The following is a 25,265-nucleotide window of genomic DNA, read 5'->3' on the forward strand; positions in this document are numbered from 1 at the left end:
TACATCACTTCCGTTGTTTTCAAGCATAAATCTCTTGGATGTACATTAGTACTGAATGGAAGCCAGAAATAATTATTTAAACTTTTCTGCTTCTCTGTTCTTTTTCTGTGAGTTGCAAGCAAGTAGCACAGTATTTGTACTTAAGTGTGTGGCCATTATTATGCTGCTTACTTGTTTTGGAAGCACCTTTATCCTCTGTTCCCTTCCAATAACACCTTTTAAAATGCCCAGCCCCCTTTGGTATGTCAGATGCTGAGGCTATTTCAGGGAAGCTACATTATGTATTTTCACAATAAATAATTCTAACTTCTGTATGTCCTTTTTCCTCCCAGAAATGTTTTCATAAACTAAAGGAGCTTTCAGAAATACATTATGCTAGAGGTTGGAAACTATTCTGAAACATAGTTTTTTAATGTTCAAGCAGCAGAGTAAACTCTGACTGGAATTAGTGAACTAGAGACCAAGAGCAATATCCCAGAAATAGCTTTAACAAGAAATCTTAGCACTTTAGGAGTTGCCCTTTTTATTTTATGTAAATTGTAATAAAGAAATGTGTTACAATATATTGGGTGACTTACAGCACTCCCATGCGTGAGCCATGACATTCACTCCTCCTCAGTCAATCTATCCAAGAGCCTGACATCGATTTAAATGGAATGTCATTCTAGAAAATAGCCTTTTAATGGAAAGTAATATTATTTTGACAGTCAGGTGGTGAACAGTGCATGTCTGAGACAGATGACTCTTCTGAAGTTGGTGTTCTGATTCTGATGCATTTTAAAGTCTGGTAGCTAAACCATAATATTTTAGGATCTAAGGTATAAAATTTAAATTGTGACATGTTGAAGTATTATGGGTGCAAAGGCATTAATTCTCTGTGTCCGCCTGATTTCACTGTACATTAAGTTTAAATATTAAGTGATGAGTAATTTAAATGTGTTCATATTGGTGGCATTTCGCAGTATTTGCAAATTAAATCGCCAAATATGAGAAATGTAAGGCAGTAAGTAGGGACGCCGGTGGCAGAGCCTAGGCAGGGCTTGCCAATTGGAAGGTCGGCGGTTCGAATCCCTGTGACTGGGTGAGCTCCCTGACGTGCAGTGGTAATTATTTAAGCAGAGTACTTCATTGAAATAATAAAAGCTTTATTAAGTTTAAAATAAAGTTCTTCATAAAATAGTAAACAGTTACAGAACATGGACTCAGCTCTATACTGGCACACACTCTGAGACAAAGGTAATAATGACTGTTCAGTTAAGTCACACAGCCTGGAACAGCAGTTAAGCCTAGAATGACAGTTGACAGTTACAGTTGTGACAGTTGGGATTCTAGCCTGCTTTGCTGTTCCTGCTCTCATGCCTCTTTGTCACATGACACTCCCCCAAAGACCTAGAGAGCAGTAATATAAACATGAAACAAACTAACATTTATATACTTTATATAAATTTTATATCTGGTAGACAGATCGACTGGAACTCCCCCGGTCGGCCTTCTCGCCCAGCTTTTCCATGCGTTTTTCAGATTCCTCCTGTAGACGGGTTGTTACATACGCCATCGATAAGTCTTCTTGCCTCATGCTTTCAAGAGAGGCTATCACAATATTAAAACATGGTGGAAGACTGGATAACAGGATATAGACTTGATCCAGGTCTGAAAATCTTTTACCTCTCCTTTGCAACTGAAGGAATAACATGCACAAAGTCTGGAGATGTGTGGTAAAACATCCACCTTCAGGTAGTAGAGTTCTGTACAGTCTCCTAGTTAGTCCAGTTATTGTGCCAGAACTGTCAGGCAATCCCAATATTGTTTGGCAGAGTCCCAATCTGGGGAGTGTAGCCAAGATTAATAAACTGTGCAGATTGCTGAGCTGACATGGCTTCTGCTCTTTGCTGCACCAGGACTGTTTCTTCAGTACGCAGCCTCACCACTGGACTTTCAGGCCCTTTGGGGTCCTCACCGACAGCACCCTGATTCTCCAGCTTTAGCAATTCGCCATCCATAAAACTCTGTGGCCCATAACCTGACGTGCAGTGGTATTTATTTATTTATTTATTTATTTATTTATTTATTTATTTAAAATATATTTTTATTGATTTTAACACATACCAAAAATATTGAAAAAGTAGATAAAAGAAAAAAGAACAAAAAGAAAAAATACAAAAAGAAAAAACCTTTCTTTAACAATATAATCAATGCAATTTCTTCTTCTGGCGACTTCCTCCTTTCCCCCCTTCCACGCTTCTATTTATAACTAACATAGCACTCTCTACTTCATAAATCAATTCTTCTTCTAAGATACACATTATACGTATTATTCTTGATCCATTATAACCACAAATTTCTAATATTTCAAGATATTATTTGAATCTAGAAATCATAATAATTATTTTACATTTAATCTTACTTCCCCCTTACTATATCTAATTGCTTCTTCAGCCTCTTTATTCTTCCACTTCCCTTATTGTCCATTTTTAATCTTATATTTCTTCTCCAAATAAATCTTAAATTTCTTCCAATCTTCTTCCGCCGTCTCCTCTCCCCGCAGTGGTAATTATTTAAGCAGAGTACTTCATTGAAATAATAAAAGCTTTATTAAGTTTAAAATAAAGTTCTTCATAAAATAGTAAACAGTTACAGAACACGGACTCAGCTCTATACTGGCACACACTCTGAGACAAAGATAATCATGACTGTTCAGTTAAGTCACACAGCCTGGAACGGCAGTTAAGCCTAGAATGACAGTTGACAGTTAAAGTTATGACAGTTGGGATTCTAGCCTGCTTTGCTGTTCCTGCTCTCATGCCTCTTTGTCACATGACACTCCCGGTACTCAGTCCCAGCTCCTGCCAACCTAGCAGTTCAAAAGCACGTCAAAGTAGATAAATAGGTACCGCTCCGGCAAGAAGGTAAACGGCATTTCCGCGCGCTGCTCTGGTTCGCCAGAAGCGGCTTTGTCATGCTGGCCACATGACCTGGAAGCTGTATGCCGGCTCCCTTGGCCAATAAAGTGAGATGAGCGCGCAACCCCAGAGTCGGTCACGACTGGACCTAACGGTCAGGGGTCCCTTTACCTTTACCCAAGGCAGTATACAAGCTTCAAAAAGCTTAAGGATGGTTTAGGGTTTCTGTGAACCTCCTTATCACACTGTAGTAAGGAAAGGGAGAGCAAGGAAGCCAGGGCTCTGCAAGCAGGCTGTCTCCTCATCAAACCAGTGTAATTCTTGGGTAGCATGTTGCCCTTTTGCATTACTTTTGACTTATTGCACAGCTTCACAACACCATCCTGAGAAGGCACAGCATTCAGATACCTATGGTAAATGGAAAAGATACTTCAGAGGATATTGCTGTGTGGGGAGGACAAGGAAAGACTACCTGTGCCAATGTTTGATACTTAAACAAAACCCACTAAGCTTCATGAGTGAGTGATCCCAGACAGGCTTTGGATTCCAGCGGGATCTCTTGAATGCTGGGTGATGTTTCAATTAGTTTGTGGGAAAGAAGAGCTGTTTACCCTTTAGACCCCCTCAGCTTCCTTAATAAAGGCAATCTCTCTCATATGGGAATATCAGTAGCCTCTACTTATTAAGCTGGGAAAGGATTTGATCTAAAATGACTATACCTGCCACACTGATGTTTTAATGATCACTCAATGGAACAAAAGGGGAGAGTTGGGAGTATGGTGGGTAAATAGTGCCCTCTAATGTTCATATAATAAACATTTCCAGTTTCGTAGTTTTTTCATTTACACAGTTTGGAAGGTGATGCTTGCTGCCAACACTCTTATGTCTATGAGTTCATACCCTCCAAGTGACAATCCCAGAATTATAGAAGCCGTCCCAGTTTCTGATTTGATCACCTCCATGTCTCAGAGAACAATTAAAAGTGGTGTTTGTGTGTGTGGGTGCAAAAACAGAGTCCTGTTTATCCTGAAAATAAAATCCCTGCACCAGATGAGGAAAAAGTGAAGCTGGCATACAAAGCCCTTGCAATAATTTTGAAGGGGAAAGTCCCCAATCCACTTTAAATTCTTTAATTGCAATGCTTCAGCAGCCGGTCATTTCTTAGGAAACACATGGAGTGTTTATTCCTTTATTGTAAATGGAAATTTACACTGCAAGGCTTTACATGTCTACTCAGAAGTAAGTCCCACGATATTCAATGGCGCTTACTCCCAAGTAACATTGTAAAGACTGGACAGCCTTACACTGCAATCCTAATCAGTTTTACTCAGAACTAAGTCCCACTAAGTTCAATAGTCAGAATAAATAAGAAGCTGAAAGATGAAAAAATCTTTTTTAATAGTTCTAGTGGCACCTTAAAAATCAACTAAATATAAGGGAGAAACTCTGAAGCAGAGGCCGCTTCAACCTAAATAGTTGCTTCCACAGGTAAGAGATCTTTTAAAGGGATAGAACAGATGACCAAAATTAGCTTTAGTATGTATAATGGGAAATAGAGTGGCTGTCTTATTGCAAAAGAATTTTAGAAATACACTTGAAAGAGAAGTTGCTGAATTACAACTCATTACCAAACTAAAAACTATGGAGAGACCTGGTCTGAATAAAGATATTGGATTCATGTCCCACTATACATACTAAAGCTAATTTTGGTCATCTATCCCTTTCAAAATCCCTTGCCTTTCTCTGTGGAACCAGCTGCCTTTACAGTCTCTGCTTCAGAGGATCTGACAAGTAAGTGTGTATTACACACGAAAGCTCATGCCTTGAAAGCTTAGATTTAGTTGATCTTTAAGGTGCCACTGGGCTTATTAAAACAGATTTTTTTCATCTTTCAGCTTCTTATTTATTATGACTGTGACAGATTAACATGGCTATCCACCTGAATCTCTAAGTTCAATAGGATTTGCTCTGGTATGTTCCTGATCATTCTCACAGTTGTTGTTGTTGTTGTTGTTGTTGTTGTTGTTGTATCCCACCTTTTCCCCTGACAGGGACTCAAGGCACCTTAAGCTAAATTTTTATTTCATTCCATTTATCTGTGGAAGGTGCTGTACACAATCCCTTCCCTCGCACCTATTTTCTTTACTGTGAGGCGGAGAGGTTGTAATTGTCTCGAAGGGCCTGGTGTCTATGTGTGCAGGAAATCAAATGTGGGAGAAACTTCCTGATGTAGATAGAATGCCCCTGTTTCCATCAGAGAAATGCTGGAGGATATGCGAGTTATGCATATATTAAAAGAATTAGTGTCTGTGGTGCTGGTGACAGTTTCTGGATTTGTATAATTTTACTCCTAAAAGGTTTATTTAGAAGATGTAAACTATTCCAGAGTAAATTGTTTCTAGATAAGAAAGACCAACTAAATAAAACAGTATTGTAAAATGCTTTTTTAGTGTGCTCATTTGTTTGTTTGTTTGTTTGAAAAATACTAATAAAGCTGAACAATCCTCCTTGCAATCGCAGTCCAAACATGATCAAATCTACACATGCCTGACAAGATCTCAATATCATATGTCAAATGCCAGAAGAGCATTTGACATATGATAACCTTTGTTGGTTGATCAAGCCTTGGATGCCCTCTAGTCTGAAAAGAAGTTAGGCTGAGGACTGATGTTCACTTAACATTTTGTATCAGTCTGTGGGTAGCTGATTACAGTAGCCATGGGGTAAACAGCTATGAAGACACAGAAGTAAAATTTGCTGAATAGTCCTTTATGATAGTTGGAATCTAGAGCTTAGGCCCAATACTAGGAGCTGGTCAGCTTTGCCTAGTACATATCTGAATTGGAGGCGCCTGCTAGATTTCACACATGTGCACTCTCTTCATGCTTGCAAGAAACTTCTGGTATCTACACCAGATACCAAATACGCATTGAGAACTGGGAATTGCCTTACTTCATCATGGAAATTCTAGACATGCACTGGAATGCCTGAGTGAAGAAAATAGTCCCAAAGTGGCAGTGGCATTTTATGAAACACGGGCAGCTCTCTGCATTGATACTGCAACACTGTCAAATTATTTACTGAAAAAGACAAATACTTCAGGGGACACAAACATTCATTTACATAGTTTTAAACTTTGCATTGGAATGATAAAATAGAAACATTAACAGTTTGATATTAGGAGAGTTCAGAGTCAGTGAAGCAATATCTCAGATGTAAATTCATTGTTGGCCAATAGAGTAAAATATTGCAGGCTAACCCATTTTTGGACAAGATTTAAAGCAATTATTACTTAAAGTGGAGGATATTGAAAACTCTCACATGAGAATCATATTTGGGAAGAAATTACTGGCATAAGTGATTGTTTCTGAAAAATCAAATGACAACAACAAAAGAGATCCAGGCCCATCCGGTGCCTGCTAGTTTTCAGACTGCGCCTTCAGGGGCATATGCTTACAGAGGCAAGAAGAATAACCCAAAGTTCAACTGAAAAGTATGCTATTTTAAAATCCTGTATACAGTTGGCACCTTTTGAAAAGCACAAACATTATTCCTCTTGTTTGCTAGTAATGTGAATGAAAGCAACTTTCCCCAGAAAATAAAGGTGGAGGTTATATTTAAGGAACAATTGGAGGTAATTGAGCATTCGGGAATGTATGTGGGAAAAGAGTTAGAAGTGTGTGTTTAAAGTTTAAAGGGTTGAGTGGGAATGTGTGCTACAGCATTCTTCTGGTTCCATGATGAAGTCTACAGAAAACAATTGGACAGAGCCTGACACACACACTGTCCCAAGGCGGTTGCCAAAGTACACACACATTCAGTAGGCGATGAACAGGCCATAGCTAGAGTCCAGCAAGTTGCAGGCAGAGTCCTCTAGTAAATGCTTTGCCCTCATGCTTTTTTTTGTTGTTGTTCTGCAGTGTTTCCGTTTTCCTTCTCAGAAGAGCCTGAATCCTTTGTTCTGAAACTTATTATCTTCTGTTATTGCTACGTTTTAATGCAACTTCTTATTTAATTTATGTCTTCTTTCCAAGCGTGAATATCCAGGTTTCGGTTGGATCAATTTTAAGGTGAATTAATTAACCAGCATAATAATACATTATTACGTTTTCTTAACATTTTATTTCATTAAAAAAAAACCTCTCATAGTTACAGAGAAATCTGTGTGGTAAACATAATAATCAACTTTACCTCTCCCCCCCTTCCCCTTTGTGTTGTGTGTGTTTTTATTCCAATGGAAAAAATAGGGAAATCTTCCTCCAGATTACAGGATCAGTCTGATTGACATTGGCCTGGTGATTGAGTATCTCATGGGAGGAGCTTACCGCTGCAATTATACTCGAAAACGCTTCCGAACCCTCTATCACAACTTATTTGGCCCCAAGAGAGTAAGGACTGTTATCATCGGGGGTTTTGTGCTTGTTTCTTTCCTAAGGGGTTGCAATGAGCGGTGAGTTGCACATGCATGCTGAAAGGAAAGTGGGGGAGGGGCAGCGGTGGGGAGGCTTATTCAGCCAAAGGGCCACATTCTCCTCCAGAGCAACCTTCCAGGGCAGAAGGGGCCAGAAGCAAAAGTGGGCGGCAGGGCAAGGAACACGAATGTCACTGTCACAGTGGCCGGAGTGGACTACTTCAGAGTAACGACGCTACGCAGCTCTACATTTTATTCTTTTATTGGTGCTGCGTATTTACAGTGCTCAAGTCATTGCTATTTACACGGAGCGATGTTGTCAGTCGGTTTCAGTTCCTCCTAATGGCTTTTGGCGCGTCTTTCTCCAACACAAAAGCTTTGGCAGACCCATCCTCTTGCCCCTCCTCTTCCTGCGTAATTCTGGAGTTGGAGGGATGGGTCTTCCCCCCTTGCTTGCCCCTTCCTGTCCCACCTGGGACCCTGGCTCCTCTACCTTGCCTGAGCCTCGGACACGACTTCCTGCTTCCCCACTGGAATCGGAACTCTCCCTGCTTTCCCCTTTGCTCGGGGACGGGCTTGAACTCAGGAGGGGAGGGACTTCGCGATATCCCCTGTCCCTCACATCCACCCCCCTCCCAAGCTCTCCTTCACCCCTCCCCAGGCCCCCCCCATGTGTCGGTGACGACTGGAAGCCTAAGAACTCAGTGCTCTCCGAGCCCGTTGGTGTGAATACCTCCCCCCAGTCCTGCGAGCCCCCCCCTTCCGCCTGGGCGGACGGGAATCCCAAAAAGTCCGTGGCGTCAGAGCTGGTGGGGGTAAAAACGTTCTGCCAATCTGCTCCTTCCTCTGACTGGGTGGATCTCGGTGACACCCATACCTCATCCTCTGGTTCCTCAAACTCCGCTTCCCAGCGCCATGGTGAGCTGCTCTCCCGTGCCTCCTCCTCCTCCCCCTCCCTTTCCATGTGCCAGGGCTTGGGTCTGTGGGGAAAGAGGGCGTGAAATTCTTCCACCAAGAATTCCTCCTGTATCTGAGTGGCTGGGACCCATTCATTCTGGGACGGTGGAGCATCCTCCCATGCCATGAGGTACTCCAGTCCCCCCACCCCCCACCTTGAATCCAGGATGGCCGTGGCCTCATTGAGTTGCTCCCTGCCTTCCCTCTCCCCCCCTCCCTCGGGGGTTTGTTCGCTGTCTCGGAGCCTGCTGCTTTCCCTGTACGGCGACAGCAGCGATCTATGAAACACTGGATGCACCCTCATGTCCTCTGGCAGTGCCAGCCTGTATGCCACCGGGTTTACCTGTTGCGTGACCGTGAAGGGGCCCAGCCTTTTGGGTGCCAGCTTTTTGCACCTCCCTCTGGTGGGAAGGCCCTCCGAGGACAACCACACCTTGTCCCCCACCCTGATGACCTCCCCTTGTCGCCTGTGGCGATCTGCCCCCTTTTTGTACGCTTCCTTGGCCCTCTCCAAGTGTTCTCTGAGCTGCTGGTGCACCGTCTCCAGTTCCTCTGCCCAATCCTCAGCCTGTGGGCCCTCCTCCTCCTCCTCCTCCCTCTCCCTCTCTGGGAAAGATCTGAGGTCGCGCCCGTAATTGGCCTTAAAGGGCGACACCCCTGTGGAGACGTGCACTGCATTGTTGTAGGCAAATTCTGCTAGTGGCAAGCGATCCACCCAGTCCGTTTGCCGCTGGCTGACGTAGCATCTCAGGTACTGCTGCAGAATGGCGTTGACCCTCTCCGCTTGTCCGTTGGTCTGCGGGTGTCTAGCCGTCGACAAGCTGACCTCCACCTGCAGGAGGTTCATGAGCCGCCGCCAGAACCTGGAAACAAATTGGCGGCCACGATCCGAAATAACCCTTAAAGGTAATCCATGCAGTCTGAAAATGTGATCAACAAACAGTTTGGCTGTCTCTTCTGCCGAGACTGCCCTGGCACACGGTATAAAGTGACACATTTTGGACATAAGGTCCACCACCACCAACACTGCAGTCTTACCCCTGGACGAAGGCAGATCTGTGATGAAGTCCATGGACACCACTTCCCACGGCCTGTGTGGTGTGGCTAAGGGCTCCAGCAACCCTGGTGGCGCTGCTCTGACCACCTTCGCCCGCTGGCAGGTGGTACAGCCCCTTACATAGTCTCGAACATCTTCCCGCACCCCTGGCCACCAGAAGTGTCTCATGACTAGGTGAGCGGTTTTGTCCCTTCCAAAATGCCCCGCTGTAGGGTTGTCGTGCATCTGCTTGAGGACCGTACGTCGAAGCTGGGTGGTGGGTAGGTACAGCGCACCCTTGTAGAAAAGCAGCCCTCTGCGTTCTGCAAAGTCTTTTGCCTGCTCCCTCCCCCCTCTCAGTTCTCTGAAGATGCGGTTGGCAAATTCATCCGCTGCCGTCAGTGCTGTGAGTTCTGCCTCGCTCACCACAGCTGCTCCGCAGGACCATGCCGACGGGGGGAAAATGTGCCTTGGGGCTGGTGGCGCCTCCTCCTCCATGTACTCTGGCTTGCGGGAGAGGGCATCCGCCCTGACATTCTGCTCCCCCGGGATGTAGTGGATGGAGAAGTTGAAGTTCGAGAAGAACTCTGCCCACCGTATCTGCCGCTGGTTGAGCACCCTGGCAGTTCTCCAGAACTCCAGGTTCTTGTGGTCTGTGCACACCTGGATGGGGTGCTTCGCGCCCACCAGGAAGTGTCGCCAGTGCTGGAACGCAGCGTAGATCGCAAGAAGTTCCCTATCAAACACTGTGTAGTTGCGTTCAGGCTGTGTCAGCTTCCTGGAGAAGAAGGCACAGGGTCTCCACTCCCTGTTGGCGTCCAGTTGCAACAAAATTGCGCCCACAGCTTTTTCAGAAGCATCTGTCTCAATGCGTAGGGGCGCGTCCTGCACCACATGGAACAGGTTTTGGTCTGAGGCGAACACTCTCTTGAGGCTTTCGAACGCTGCTTGCGCCTCTGGTGTCCACTTGAACTTCTGCTTGCCTCTCAGGCAGTCCGTGATGGGAGCCGTAACGCGAGAGAAGTTCTTGATGAACTTCCTGTAGAAGTTAGCGAAGCCTAGTAGGCGTTGGGCATCTTTGCGCGTCCTGGGGCTGTGCCAGTCCAGGATGGCCTGCACCTTGTCCTTGTCCATCGCCAGCCCCTTGTCTGACAGCTTGTAGCCCAGGAAGTCCACCTCTTTGGTGTGAAACTTGCACTTCTCCAGCTTCACATACAGGTGGTTCTCCTTCAGGCGTTGCAACACCTCTCTGACATCTTTCACATGCTGCACTGGGTCATTCGAGTATATAAGGATGTCATCTAGGAAGACCAAGCATTTCCTGAAGAGGAGGGACCCCAGGACGTGGTGCATGAAGGCCTGGAAGCATGCTGAGCCCCCTTGCAAACCGAAGGGCATCACCAGATATTCAAAAGAGCCCAGAGGCGTGAACATCGTGGTTTTCCATTCATCTCCTTCCCGGATCCTGATCAAGTTGTACGCCCCCCTTAGGTCCAGCTTGGTGAAAATCTTGCCCCTGCGTGCCGCTGTCAGGAGATCATCCACTCTGGGCATGGGGAAAGCCACGGGCTCTGTCACCGAATTCAGCCGTCTAAAGTCCACCACAAGACGGCGCTGTTGCGTGTCTTTCTTGTCCACCCAGAAGACCGGGCTGCCCCCTGCTGCCTTGCTTTCCCTTATGAACCCCCGCTTGAGGTTCTTGTCGATGAAAGCGCGCAGATCCTCCAGCTCCTGGTCTGACATGGCGTACAGCTTGGCTGGGGGTATCGTCGCCCCTGGCACCAGGTTGATCTGGCAGTCAAAAGGCCTGTGCGGGGGTAGGTGGTCGGACTCCGCTTCGCTGAAGACCTCCTGCAGGTCCCAGTACTGCTTGGGTATTGCCTCACCCCCTTTGATATGCATGGTGGCCACCGTGGCTATCGGAGGCCCCTCCCCTGGTTGGTGCTGCATGCAATGTTCCAGACAAAAGTCTGACCCAAACGTGATGCACCTCTGGTGCCAACTGATGGAGGGGTCGTGGCGCGCCAGCCAGCTCATGCCCAAGACGATGGGGGGGTCTGAGATGGTGGTGACGTTGAACGCCAGTGTCTCTGAGTGCCTTCCCACCGTCATTCTCATGGGGGGGGTTTGATGTGTGATGGCCCCTCCCAGCAGCTCCCTGCCGTCAATGGTTGCTACGTGCAGAGGAAAATCCAACTGCAAAAGCTGGATTTGGTGCTCTTCTGCAAAGCTTCTCGAGAAGAAGTTGGCGGACGCCCCACTGTCAATTAAGGCGAGGACCGTCAGGGGATAGCCATTTGGGAGCGTTAGCGTCACTTCTAGAACCACTCCTGCTCTGGGAGGGGTGGGCTGGCTCTGCACCTCTCTGTGCGGGTGGGCGGGCTGGGGCTGTTGTCTGCTGACTGTGCCTGGCTGCTGCCCCTTGTCTCCTGCAGCCAGGCTTTCCCGTTTCCCTGCTGTGGTGCTGCGTCAGTGGGGGAGGGCACCACCGTTCCCGCCTTTCCTTGCCACTCCCTGCGATGTGGGCAGTCTCTGACGAGATGCTGGGGTGAGTTGCAGAGAAAGCAATTCCCGCCCCTTCCCTCCTTGCGTCTTGGCGCCGCTGGGGTTTGAAAAGCCCGCGCGCGCGCGCTATCAATCTGCATGGGCTCCTGGTCCTGGCTGGCTCCAGGCGTGGCCTGAAAGGGTTGTTGAGGGAGTGGCTTCTCCTGCGACCGTGGGAACCAAGCCCGCTTTGCGCGCGTCGCTTGCTTGTCGTTCCACCGGGATTCCTGCCTCACCCCCACCGCCAGAGCTGCTTTGCTCAGCTGATCCATAGTACTGGGCTTTGGACCTCTCGAGAGTTCATCCTTCACCTCCTCGCTCAAACCCAAGTAAAACGCAGCTTGCATGGGAGGCGAATCCAAAACCCACCCCAGTCTGTGCACCAGCATGGTGAATTTCGCCCAATATGCGCGAACTGTCATATTTCCTTGGCGTAAATTATGCAGTTCCTCCTTAGTCTGGTCCAAATGACTATCGGACGAATACATCGTCCTCAAACCTTCTAGAAATTGTTGGACATTTTTCATGCAAGGATTCTTGGTTGCGATTAATGGTCTTAGCCACTCCCTGGCTGCTCCGGTGAGATGTTCCACAATAAACGCTACTCTGTGCTCATCATCGGGGAACTCATTCTGGTGCAGCTCAAGAGCATACACGATCTCAGTCTCAAAGCCCTGAAACTCCTTCGGGTCTCCATTGAACTTGCTTACAAGGGTCCCTGCTCTCCTTCCTGGCAGCACTTGGACTTGGGGAGCCCCTCCCGCCTTGTTTTTCTCTGCATCCAGCTTGTTTTGGAGGTCTACCGCCACCGCCCTTAAATGCTGCTCTTTTTCCTGGAGCTCTCTCACCTGTTCCGCAAGTTGTAGCCGGTCGTCCTGGACCTTCTTAGTCTCCTCTTTAGCTGCCTTCAATTCTCCCTGCGCCTGCAGCGACAGCTGTTGCAGTTCTAGCTGGGCTTGCTCAGCGATCTGCCGCCACTTCTCCGCCTCGGACACGCTCATCCCGGCAACTCCGAAGTAGCCCAAAAATGATTAGGAGGTTGCTGTCACAGTGGCCGGAGTGGACTACTTCAGAGTAACGACGCTACGCAGCTCTACATTTTATTCTTTTATTGGTGCTGCGTATTTACAGTGCTCAAGTCATTGCTATTTACACGGAGCGATGTTGTCAGTCGGTTTCAGTTCCTCCTAATGGCTTTTGGCGCGTCTTTCTCCAACACAAAAGCTTTGGCAGACCCATCCTCTTGCCCCTCCTCTTCCTGCGTAATTCTGGAGTTGGAGGGATGGGTCTTCCCCCCTTGCTTGCCCCTTCCTGTCCCACCTGGGACCCTGGCTCCTCTACCTTGCCTGAGCCTCGGACACGACTTCCTGCTTCCCCACTGGAATCGGAACTCTCCCTGCTTTCCCCTTTGCTCGGGGACGGGCTTGAACTCAGGAGGGGAGGGACTTCGCGATATCCCCTGTCCCTCACAGTCACCTTTGTACAGTAAGCCTGTTTCTGCGCCCTCGCACATCTCTGTCCTCCTTCCGGGCATTCAAGGGATACAAAGTACAGCTGGGAAGGGTTGTATGGCCTGGGGAGAGACATTCGCCATCGTCTGCCACACCCCTCGCTAGCAGCCTTGGAGGGCCACATTAGTGCCTGACTTGCATACAGGAAGCAAAGTCCTGAGTTGCTGAGAGCCACTTCCCCAGGACACACATCGTTTTCCAAACTGCTTTCAAAGCTTCCAGGGGCAGCCCAGCCAGCAGCGGGCATCAGAGTTAAGGGTGATTTCTTCATTTGCCATTCTTTACCCCGAAAATTTATCCTATTTGCACAAATATTTGTCATTCACTTCCACTTTCCAAAAGAAGATGCTCAGAGCAGCTAATGGGGGGGGGGCGTGTTCAGCATTTTAGAAATAGTGAGTTCTTTGCATGCATTGGAGAGGTCATCAGATCCTTGTGTAGGAGGCCATATTCTGAGAAAGATCCCACTGATTTACTGCACATGTAAATTTTTTGTTGTTGCTGTTTAGTCGTTTAGTCGTGTCCGACTCTTCGTGACCCCATGGACCATAGCACGCCAGGCACTCCTGTCTTGCACTGCCTCCCGCAGTTTGGTCAAACTCATGTTCGTAGCTTCGAGAACACTGTCCAACCATCTTATCCTCTGTCGTCCCCTTCTCCTTGTGCCCTCCATCTTTCCCAACATCAGGGTCTTTTCCAAGGATTCTTCTCTTCTCATGAGGTGGCCAAAGTATTGGAGCCTCAGCTTCACGATCTGTCCTTCCAGGGAGCACTCAGGACATGTAAAATAGATTATCTTTATTCAAATCGGTTCCAGTAAAGTCAAGTAATCAAAAGCAAATTCCCAAACATGCCCGAGTGGCAAATGTTCTATGCTTCTGTAGTTAACAGAAATGATATTCTTTATTTAGCCTTCTCTTGGTTAAAGTTTTTATGAAAATAAAATAAATATGGACACAGGGGAGGAGAGACTCTCCTATGGACCCCATGAAGCAGGAGAATTGACTATGCTCTCAGTGCAGTTCAACATAAACTACAACATCTAGATCTAGGGGCTTTTGATTGATTGGTGAGGTGGAGGGGGGGCGCAGTGGTTCTGCAGTCTCTGTGCTTTGCAGTGCAATCCTATTCCTGTCTACTCAGAAGTAAGCCCTGTTGGATTAAGTAGGACTTACTCTCAGGTATGTGTGTATAGGATTGCTGCACACACACACACACAAATATATTTGAAACATTGTCCATTTCTTCTGCCTACAGCCCAAAGCCATGAAACTGCTGGGAATGGAAGTAAGTGTCATTTAATTCATTTTGTTTTGTTTTTGTTTTTTTAAGGAAATATGATGATAGTAATGGGAGGGCAGGGGGAGGGAGGACTCCGCCCTGAAAAATAAACAAAATTAGAAATAGAAAAATAAAGGAATCAGGTTTTTCTTTTATTCTATTTTCTTTCTTTGTTTTTCCTATTGAATTTTAAAAATGAGTAATTAAAAAAAATGAATGAAGTCAGGGCTGAGGTGGTGATCCCAGGAAATGGCCTATGTTGGTTCAAGGCTCCCTTCTGGGCGCCACCATTTTGGTTCTTAAGAGTTAGAAAAAATGGAGGTAAGAAATCTGAGAGGGAAAGAAAGGAAAAAAGAAGAAAGAAAAATGTATTTAAAATATTTTTTATTTTTATTTTTTGAAAAATTTAGGAAAAGGAACCAAAATAATAAGAATAAAATCTAGATAAAATCAGAATAAAAGGACCCCCCAAAAAGGAAAAAAATCAAGGGGGGAATATACTTTTTTAAAATAAAATTAAAAATAATAGTAAATGTTTTGGTGGGTCCCAAAGAGGTCGGGTTGGGGCCGGGTTTGAACTGCAACCTGTCTGGCTCTCCCCATCCCTTTCTAGCTCTCCTCATTTATGACAGCCAGGGTGGCTGCAGCGGTGGAGGAGGCTGGTGGGGGCTCGGTCAGGGGGCAGCTCCAATGTGCTATTCGCTGGACTTCCTCCAAGCCTCGCTGGCCTGCCGCTGGGCCGCTCCCTGTCCTGGTGCAACTGAGGTCGTGGGGGGGGCTGGGAGCCTTGTGCTGCCCCCCCCCCCATCGCTGCATCTGGTGCCCCCACTCTGGGCAGCTCCCAACAGAATATTAAAAGAGAATAAAACGCCAAACATTAAAAACGTCCCTAACCTGGGCTGCCTTCATATCTCTTCTAAAAGTCAGATAGTTGTTTATTTCCTTGACATCTGATAGGGTGCCACCAGTGAGAAGGCCCTCTTCCTGGTTGTGTTGTGTTAAAAACAAATGAATTCTGCACTTAAAGGCACAGATAGGTACTGTAGCTAATTTCTTGTTTGGCTCTAAATTAATGAGTTTTTATAAGGCTATTAATAAAGAAAGGTGAATTAAGGCTAATTCTTAATTACAGATTGGTGCAGGTGACATTGGGGAGATTCTACTACCATTAATATGCTGGGATCTGCTACTAGAAATGACCAAAGTAACAGTACAAGACCAGACTTGCCCAAACTCCCCTCCTGTGCTGTTTCGGGGAGCCGAGGTGTAGTCTGCTCTTCCACCCACATATGGGAAGCAACAACAGCTGGGCACTGCTAGAAAAAGCTCAGCAGCAAAAAAATCAGCTCTGTGAATGTACACAAGGATAGCATGGGAATCAGTCTTTCCCACAACAGTATGAGATTGCTTTCTAATTTTAACAGGATGAATGTAATCCACATTCACCTAATTCTAAAGCAAGATTTTTCATAAAGCACATAATATAGTTTGCAATATCTATGTTGGCTTAAGTTGGCAAGCAAGGCATTCAACAAGGATTTATTTTTTTTAATGCAGGGACTGGAGAGATGTTAGCAATGCTATGTCAGCAAGTATTTCTTGAAGTAGTAGAATTATTGTTTTATGGGCATCATTCTTAATTTTTGTTCAGAGATATTAAAGGCTGGGTTATTTACATCTGTTTTGCGATGGAGGGCCCAAGGCAGCATGTATTATTATTGTGAGAAAGTGTGGGTGGTTTGCCCTATGTAGGAAAGTACAGTATCTAGAGTCAGATAAACTAAAGAGAGCAAAAACTTATGACTATAGTAAGGGAACTAGTTTAATGCCTCCTAACAAACTTTACATGGTTGAAACTGCTTTGGTCTGATGGCGTTTTCTCCATGTTTAACAGGATGATGTCCCACTGCGGAGGGGAAGAAAAACAACCAAGAAGCGAGAGGAAGAAGTGGACATTGATCTTGATGATCCTGAGATTAACCATTTCCCTTTCCCCTTTCATGAGTTGATGGTGTGGGCTGTGCTAATGAAGCGTCAGAAGATGGCCCTCTTTTTCTGGCAACATGGAGAGGAAGCCATGGCTAAGGCTTTAGTGGCCTGTAAACTCTGCAAAGCCATGGCCCACGAAGCATCCGAGAATGATATGGTGGATGACATATCTCAGGAGTTAAATCATAACTCCAGGTTGAATAATTAATAACTTCATCTTGATTTGTTTCTACTGATACTACCTGAAACCTGTTACAATGACCCCCCCCCACTTCTCTTTAACACTGATCTGATGATAGCTAGACCAAACAAGATGCCTTCCCGCACTTGTGTATAGTAGGTTTCCTGGGAGAAACCTATTTATTTGGAGGCCACCATTCTCAGAAGGCAAGCAAAGAGCAGGAGCAGAAATATTGCTGGCTTGGAGGTAGAAAACAACCTTAACCTCCCCAGCTTTTCTGCTGCTCCTGTAAAACAGGAGCTTGTTCCAAGAGTCAGACATACCGGTAGCTCCACAAATGAAGAGGAAGAACTTTGTCACATCTGTTGCTGGTGTTCAGGGAGCAAGCCTCCTTCTCTGGCGGCAAGTTCCAGTCACCCCTTCAGTGACTAGTTGTACAGTAAGTAGGTTTGCTCTTGCATGGGAGCAGGAGCAGGGAATATGAGCTTCCAAATGAGAGCTAGGATTCTGGGGAGCTGTGTCTGCATGCAGCTCACAAAGGCATATCCAGTGTGGTTGGGGGGTGGTATTGCAGACTGTTCTTATCATCAGCATCAGCAACAGATATCCTGTGGCTCTTACTGGGGAACGGGATTGTCAGGGTCCTGTAGTTGGGCAAGGAGGACCAGCAAGTGGGCAGGTGAACTCAGCATGCCCTGATGTAGCAAGAGAGGATAGTGGCTATAGAGCTGAAGGTTAATGTAAGCCAATCCTGAGTTAGTCAAGCATTATCATATTTGGGCCTGTCACTGTACTTTTATTGTACCTTTCTATCAGCTCACAGTTGTGCAGCTTTTTTGCAAAGGGGGAAAGCTCCATTTTTGAGGATCAGCTCAAAGTTGTTGAGCTTACGTTGCAAAGGGAAAAAATCTTGTTTTAATGGGGTTCAACTCACAGTTCTGCAGCTTCTTTAGGAAAGGAAAGGGAGCCATTTCTACAGTTTCCAGACAGATAATCTAATCAGGCAGTCACATGTCGCTGGGGAAACAAGCAGCCTCCTTCTGCAGAACACTCAATAATGGAGGCCTGGGCAAGGGGGTGGGGCCAGGAAGGGAGCTAGGCTAGCTCCCCCCAATCTCTTGCAACCAGCTGATGAGCAGCTTCCTTTCAACACCCTCTTTCCCTTTAGCTCTTTCTAAAAAAAAAAAGCACTATCTGCTTTTTGCCCCTGGACAATTTGGCTCCAGGGACCACGCATCTTTTGCTCCATAAGACGCACAGACATTTCCTCTTTTTAGGAGGAAAAAAGTGCATCTTATGGAGCGGAAAATATGGTATTAATGTGCTGTTTACTGCTTTGGGGGGTCGTTGGGCCAAGAAGTTGTATATAAATAATCCATAATATAACATAACACTTCCAGAAGTACCCAGGTACAGTATTTATTTCAGAAGACCTTTGCTGTTGGAATGTCATGTGTAGATAATACAGTAAATAAATCCCTCTGGATTGATTTATGTGGGGTGGTAATATTTCAGGTATCCATAACAGCCTTTTATGGTCAAAAAGAGCACTTTGATTTTACTGGGAAAGTAATAGAAATCTGGTGCAGATGCTGAATCCCTGGTATCATGCAGCTGTGGTGACCCAGCCCTAGGTTCATGCATATTGTGCCATCAAATGGCTGCTCTGAATAGCACAGATTATGGTAGTCTAAGGTTCTTAAGATGCAAATGGCAGCTGTTAATGGTCTTAAGATGCAGATGCAGTCTTCACACAATATATTGTTGTGAATCTCCTGGCTAAGCTCTCTAACGCCATGGGATTTCAGAATTGGCTGTGAACCAGCCCAGACAAGGCAGGACATGCTGAATGTTGCCTATGATGAGCATTCCTCAAACTTGACATGAGTCAGCAGTGTGATGCAGCAGCTAAAAAAGCCAATGCAATTCTGGGCTGCATCAATAGGAGTATAGCGTCTAGATCAAGGGAAGTAATAGTACCACTGTATTCTGCTCTGGTCAGACCTCACCTGGAGTACTGTGTCCAGTTCTGGGCACCAGAGTTCAAGAAGGATATTGACAAGGTGGAACGTGTCCAGAGGAGGGCAACTAAAATGGCCAAAGGCCTGGAAACGATGCCTTATGAGGAAAGGCTTAGGGAGCTGGGTATGTTTAGCCTGTAGAAGAGAAGGTTAAGGGGTGATATGATAGCCATGTTCAAATATATGAAAGGATGTCGTATAGAGGAGGGTGAAAGGTTGTTTTCTGCTGCTCCAGAGAAGCGGAAAAGGGAGCAATGGATTCAAACTACAAGAAAGAAGATTCCACCTAAACATTAGGAAGAACTTCCTGACAGTAAGAGCTGTTCGACAGTGGAATTTGCTACCAAGGAGTGTGGTGGAGTCTCCTTCTTTGGAGGTCTTTAAGCAGAGGCTTGACAGCCATATGTCAAGAATGCTTTGATGGTGTTTCCTGCTTGGCAGGGGGTTGGACTGGATGGCCCTTGTGGTCTCTTCCAACTCTATGATTCTATGATTCTACATAGATATGCACAGAAGTAACAAGCCCTGTCCAGACAAGGAACAACTATCATCACCTTCATCTAGTACCATGAAATCCTCAGTCAGTTCATTGGTATCCAGTCCCCTTTTATGACCAAATACTGCATAAATCCCAACAGTGCTTCCAGATTGTCAGTATATTCTAGTGGGATTAAATTACAAGCAGCAAATTCAGGCTGTGCAATTAAAGCTGATTTGGAGCTCTTGTGCGTGCTTACCCAAAAGATCCAACTTTTTGCAATAGAGAAAATGTAGTGGAAAGTTTGAAACAACAGACCTCTAGCCTGCCCACTAACAAATGAGAGTGAATGCTTATTAATAAGATAATAAGGTAAGATAATAATATAATCTTTATTGTCATTGCCCCCCTGCGGGAACAACGAGATTACATCCACTCAGAGTAAGGCACTCCACATAAATTTAAAATAACTACAAAACATTAATTAAACAACACAATACGAAATGACAAGTAAAAATAAGATGACTTCAAAGTCCAGTCTTTACAGTCTCTCTGTGCCTCTTTCCTCCCTGGCTCTTTGAAGTCAAAAAATCTTCCTTGCAGATGCGGAGACACAATTTTTGCAGCACTCGCTTCGTAGACAAATAGATCCTGTCGACTATAAACTTCTTCTTCTTTGGCGATCACTCGTAGCCGAGTAAGATTGTCTTCCATAAACACGGTTTTAACAATGGGTCTGTAAGTGACTGTGGAGGCCAATTCTGGATCCACACGTCCTTCCACAGTGGGGACATTGGTTTCTGGGCAGGAGTTGATCACGGTGTGGATTTGCCAAGAGTTCCTTCTTCCTAGCACATTTCTCCCTTGCATCCTGAGATCGAGTTTGTTGAAAGCCCATGACACCTTTCGTAAAAGCTGTTCTTCAACTGGAGAGCTCGCAGGCCAGTGTTTCCCAGTTGTCAGTGTTTATACTACATTTTTTAAGATTTGCCTTGAGACAGCGTTTAAACCTCTTTTGTTGACCATCAGCATTACACTTTCCATTTTTAAGTTCAGAATAGAGTAGTTGCTTTGGAAGACGATCATCAGGCATCCGCACAACATGACCAGTCCAACGAAGTTGATGTTGAAGAATCATTGCTTCAATACTGGTGATCTTTGCTTCTTCAAGTACACTGATATTAGTTCGCCTGTCTTCCCAAGTGATGTGTAAAATTTTCTGGAGACACCGTTGATGGAATCTTTCGAGAAATTGGAGATGGTGTTTATAAGTGGTCCATGTTTCACAAGCATATACCGGTAGTAAGGTTGGTAGTACAATAGCATTGTAAACAAGCATTTTGGTTTCCCTGCGAATGTCCCGGTCCTCAAACACTCTGCACTTCAATTGGGAGAAAGCCGCACTTGCAGAGCTCAGGCGATGCTGGATTTCGGCATCAATGTTGGCCCTTGTGGTCTCCTAGGTAGGAGACGTGATCAACATTTTCCAACATTACACCACTGAGTTGGATTTGTGGCGCTGCAGAGGGGTTATTTGTACTTGTTGGTGCAGCACTTTGCTTTTCATAAGCTTCTGCAAATATATTTAGAATGGTTTGGAAGTCATCCTCTGAGCGTGCACACACTATGTTGTCATCAGCATACTGAAGCTCTATGATGGAAGTTACGGTAACCTTACTTTTTGCTTTCAGCCTGCTCAGATTGAAGAGCTTTCCATCTGTTCAGTATGATTTCTACTCCGGTGGGGAGTTTCCCATCGACAAAGTGTAGAATCATGGCATTGAAAATAATGAATAGAGTTGGGGCAATAACACAACCCTGTTTAACACCTGATCCCACTGTGAATGGTTCACTTTGAGAGCCATTGTTATCTGCGATTGTTGCTGTCATATTATCATGGAGGAGCTGAATGATGTTTACAAATTTATCTGGGCAGCCAATTTTCAGGACAGTCCACAGGGCATTACAATTTACAGTGTCGAAAGCCTTAGTCAGGTCAATAAACACCATATACAGGGGTTGGTTTTGCTATCTACATTTGGGATTCAGGAAGGGTCACCTCGGATATTTTTACCAGACGGTTTGCTAAGATCCTTGCAAGAATTTTGTCGGCCGCAGCTAATAGAGAGATGCCTCGATAGCTTCCACAATCAGTTCTGTCACCTTTTTTTAAAGAGATTGATAATTTTGGCATCCCTAAAGTCTGCTGGGATTTCTTCTCTTTCCCAGATTTTTTCAATGAGCTTGTGAAGTTGTTGTGTAAGTTCAATTCCGCCCACTTTGAATATTTTGGCAGGTATCCCAACAGGTCCTCTGGCTTTCTTGTTTTTCATTTGGTTAATAGCTGTAGACAACTCTCCCATACTGCAAGCTCATCTCTAACTTGTTTTTGCGGAATTTGTGAGAGGACCTCAGCAGCTATGGGGGAGTTGCGGTTAAGGAGATGTTGGTAATGTTCTTTCCAGCGCAGTGCAATAGCTTTTTTTATCTTTTAGAAGTGTGATACCGTCTGCTGAGCGTAGGGGGCATATGGCATGATTTATTGGCCCATAGATGGTCTCTGTGCATCATGAGTGTCGGCTAAGTGCTGGATCTCTTGAGCTTTTTTTTTTTATCCACCAGGTGTTTTTTAGTTCTCTGGTTCTTCTTTGAACCTCAGCCTTAGTGTTGGCATAGGGTTTTCCTTAGTGGCACAGTTTCTATCTCTTTGCCAGATCTGAAAGGCCTTCCTTTTCTTGTCAATCATGCATTCAATCTCACTGTCATTCTCATCAAACTAGTCCTGGTGTTTCTTGGTTTGGTATCCAATAGTTTGTTCACAGGCTGCAATAATGGATGTTTTTAGCTTGGTCCAGTTTCCTTGATATTATCAGGGAATTCTGAAAGCAGATGGTCCTTAAGAGTCGTTTGGAAGCAATCCCGCTTAATGGGATCTTGAAGGGCTTGAGTGGTCATCCTTCCATTGAGGTATAATCTTGATAGCCATCGTGGAGCGCATTAGTCGGTGATCTGTCCAGCAGTCATCAGCACTCGTCATAGCTCTGGGAAGGAGCACATCATGGCGATCTTTAGCACGGACAATAACATAATCTAAGAGGCGCCAGTGGTTTGCCCGAGGACCAAGACCGACTATAAACAAGTCTATTTTGGCAGGACAAAAAAGCCAAATTATGAGTTAAGGAGCAACCAGCCGCTGCATCTGCACGCGCCACCATTTTGGAGATCTATTAAACAATCAATGCCATCTAATCTCCCTGCAAACAAATTACAATGAATGCTCAATAAAAACAGGTTGCCTGGAAGTCCTCTAGCACTTACCTTCAGACCTGGGTTGAATGAAAAAAAGAGATGCTTATATGTTTGAATTCCATACCTTCACTATTCACTTAGCACAGTTGGGGGGGGATGCACTGTATTCCCTTAGTTAAGGATTCCCTAGGAACTGTGCTTTTCTCAGACAGGTAATAGGAAGTGGGATGGTTCAGATGTAAGCCACTAAGGTGAAGAAAGCAAGCAAGTGGGAGCTAGGACCTCTTAGCAACAATACATTAAGGAGCTTCACTAGATGTCTAACCTTCAGCACCAATATGCCAAGTGCACCTGAGTATACCATAGCATAGTCCTTTCAGCAGAAGTGTCCCCAGTTGTTTAGCTTCCATGTAACAGATTGCACAAGCTAACAAAAAGCGCCCTGTATTGCAGGGATTTTGGCCAGCTGGCAGTGGAGCTCCTGGACCAATCCTACAAGCAGGATGAGCAGCTGGCAATGAAACTGCTGACCTACGAGCTGAAGAACTGGAGCAATGCCACGTGCCTGCAACTCGCAGTGGCAGCCAAGCACCGTGATTTCATTGCTCACACTTGTAGCCAAATGCTGCTCACAGACATGTGGATGGGCAGACTCCGGATGCGCAAAAATTCCAGCCTAAAGGTCAGGACTTTTTAAAAATCATATCATAACTTGAGACTTAGGGAGAGGTCTTGCTGAATTAGCAGTAACAGCTTTGATCATGTAAAGCATTGATGGGACCTTGTCCTGTTACTAGTAAGAGAGACCCTCTGCAAATCTTTCCACCTTAAACTCTAAAGGGAGGTGTCATTGTAAGGCAAGGCTGGGCTACTCCTTTTAAGCTCTCTAGGATGCCAGGTCTTTTAGGAAGCATCTACAGCCAGCCTCTGCTCCTGCTATCCCTGGCTTTGCCCACACAATGGGGTTTTGCACCAGCCCCTGGCGAGTCATTTTGAAACCCACATGCATGAGTATCAGATTATTGGATGGCCCAGAGAGCAAATGTAATTTGAAACTAAGCAACTGGCATAATCATAACCTGTTAATTGTGATGATTATTGTTATCATTATTATTGCTTTAGGTAATTCTAGGAATTCTACTTCCTCCTTCAATTCTCAGCTTGGAGTTCAAGAACAAAGATGACATGCCTTACATGTCGCAGGCTCAAGAGATCCAACTTCAAGAAAAAGAGCCAGAGGAACCGGAAAAACCAGTGAAAGAAAAAGAAGAGGAGGACATGGAACTCACAGTAAGGGAACACATTGCTGAAAGTGGTTTGCACAGCCATTAACCCCCCCCCCCTTTTACCATTTCCACTTTGGTATGTGTTAGGGGAAGGGTCACCAACCTTTTAGGATCCTTGGGCACAATTGCAGGCCGCAGAAACACATAATGCCCCACAACTATGGGCCACAACAGATCACTTTTTCCCAAGCTTAATTTCAGCAGAGCAGCAGCCCCTGTGACTGCCATGTTGGTGAACCCTCTGTTAAGGAGTGTCTTGTTTTTAAGGAGCCCAATCCACCCAGAAGCTCTCCTGAGATGCCCAGTTGAAAGTAACCATGGCTGAGTATAAGCTGTGTCATATAGTTTGTGGCCAGGAAGAATTCATAGAGTCAAATGAGGTAACAAATTACAGAAGTTCCGTTTTGCTTCTGGGAAACAATGCATTGTTTATCTTACCAAGGTAGGTGATGAGGCTGCTGGCCAGTTTCTACCATTGGCTGTGCCTTGACTTCAATAGTGGAGACACACACAACTATGACTGATCATGCTTTTTGTAAAGGACACCATTATACAGACATCCTACTTAGAAGGATTATGGAAGGTACAGACTATCAGTAGCGGAGGACTCTCCCCAAATACGATAATTATTTACTATTATTGCTGCAAAGCCTAGGTGAAACATATAATGATTTACAAAAAAAAAGATGTCACAGCAATATTTTTGATGTGGTGTGTCATTTTGTTATTCTCAAGTTTAAATATAAATACAATTGTTAATGAAAAACTGTATTTGTACGCAACTGTATGTTATAGCTGATTACTGTTGCAAGGTAACAAAAGTAAGTGTTTATCTCCAGCTGTTATACTTCGCAAATGCATTGTTCCTAGCATTTCTTGTCAATTCCATCTCAAGGACTGAGATACAAGCTAAAAACCACACCTCCAATTAAATTACGCTTAAGTGATCATATCCTTGACCAATACTCATTTTACTCTTGCCACCAAAAAACAAAAACAAAAAACCAGTTCAGATGTTCGGCCAACTCCAGCATCTTGGGGGAAAGTTGGGGCTCAGGATCGCATACGCCTCTATGAAGTTTTATCAAATAAAGTGAGCTGTTAAGGGCGATTAAGTTGCTGTTAAGAATTGGAGACCAAAACAGGAACATAATACTTTCACTTGGTGATAGGTCCACATTTAGCATTTAGCATTATAGAGATGAGGTGTTCACAAATATTGACATATATTTAGTGATCATTAAAAAATCTGGAATATCTTTCTATGAGTTTTTCACAAATAGGTTAAGGAACCATTCATTAGATCTGGTCCTAACCAATAGTGATGACCTGGTTAGTGGGGTAGAAGTGGCAGGATCATTAGGTGGGAGTGACCATGCTCTTCTGGAGTTTATTATCCAGCGGAAAGGAGCAACCAAGCA

At 45.1% G+C, this 25,265-nt stretch overlaps 1 protein-coding gene across 2 annotated transcripts in view; it reads left to right on the forward strand.

The window, feature by feature from the left end:
* TRPM3 (transient receptor potential cation channel subfamily M member 3) overlaps window positions 1-25,265 on the forward strand; it is a 345,307-nt gene that overhangs the window by 275,214 nt on the left and 44,828 nt on the right. Inside the window, exons 13-18 of one of the 2 annotated variants that reach the window (XM_035100060.2) lie at window positions 6,935-6,970; window positions 7,148-7,288; window positions 14,617-14,646; window positions 16,535-16,824; window positions 23,012-23,240; window positions 23,681-23,848. In XM_035100060.2, coding sequence (XP_034955951.2) covers window positions 6,935-6,970; window positions 7,148-7,288; window positions 14,617-14,646; window positions 16,535-16,824; window positions 23,012-23,240; window positions 23,681-23,848 — 894 coding nt within the window. The remainder of the gene's footprint in view (window positions 1-6,934; window positions 6,971-7,147; window positions 7,289-14,616; window positions 14,647-16,534; window positions 16,825-23,011; window positions 23,241-23,680; window positions 23,849-25,265) is intronic. The other variant, XM_035100062.2, reaches the window with a different exon arrangement.

This window comes from Zootoca vivipara, chromosome 11 (assembly GCF_963506605.1).
Source record: "Zootoca vivipara chromosome 11, rZooViv1.1, whole genome shotgun sequence".
In the NCBI taxonomy this organism is placed as follows: Eukaryota; Metazoa; Chordata; class Lepidosauria; order Squamata; family Lacertidae; genus Zootoca; species Zootoca vivipara.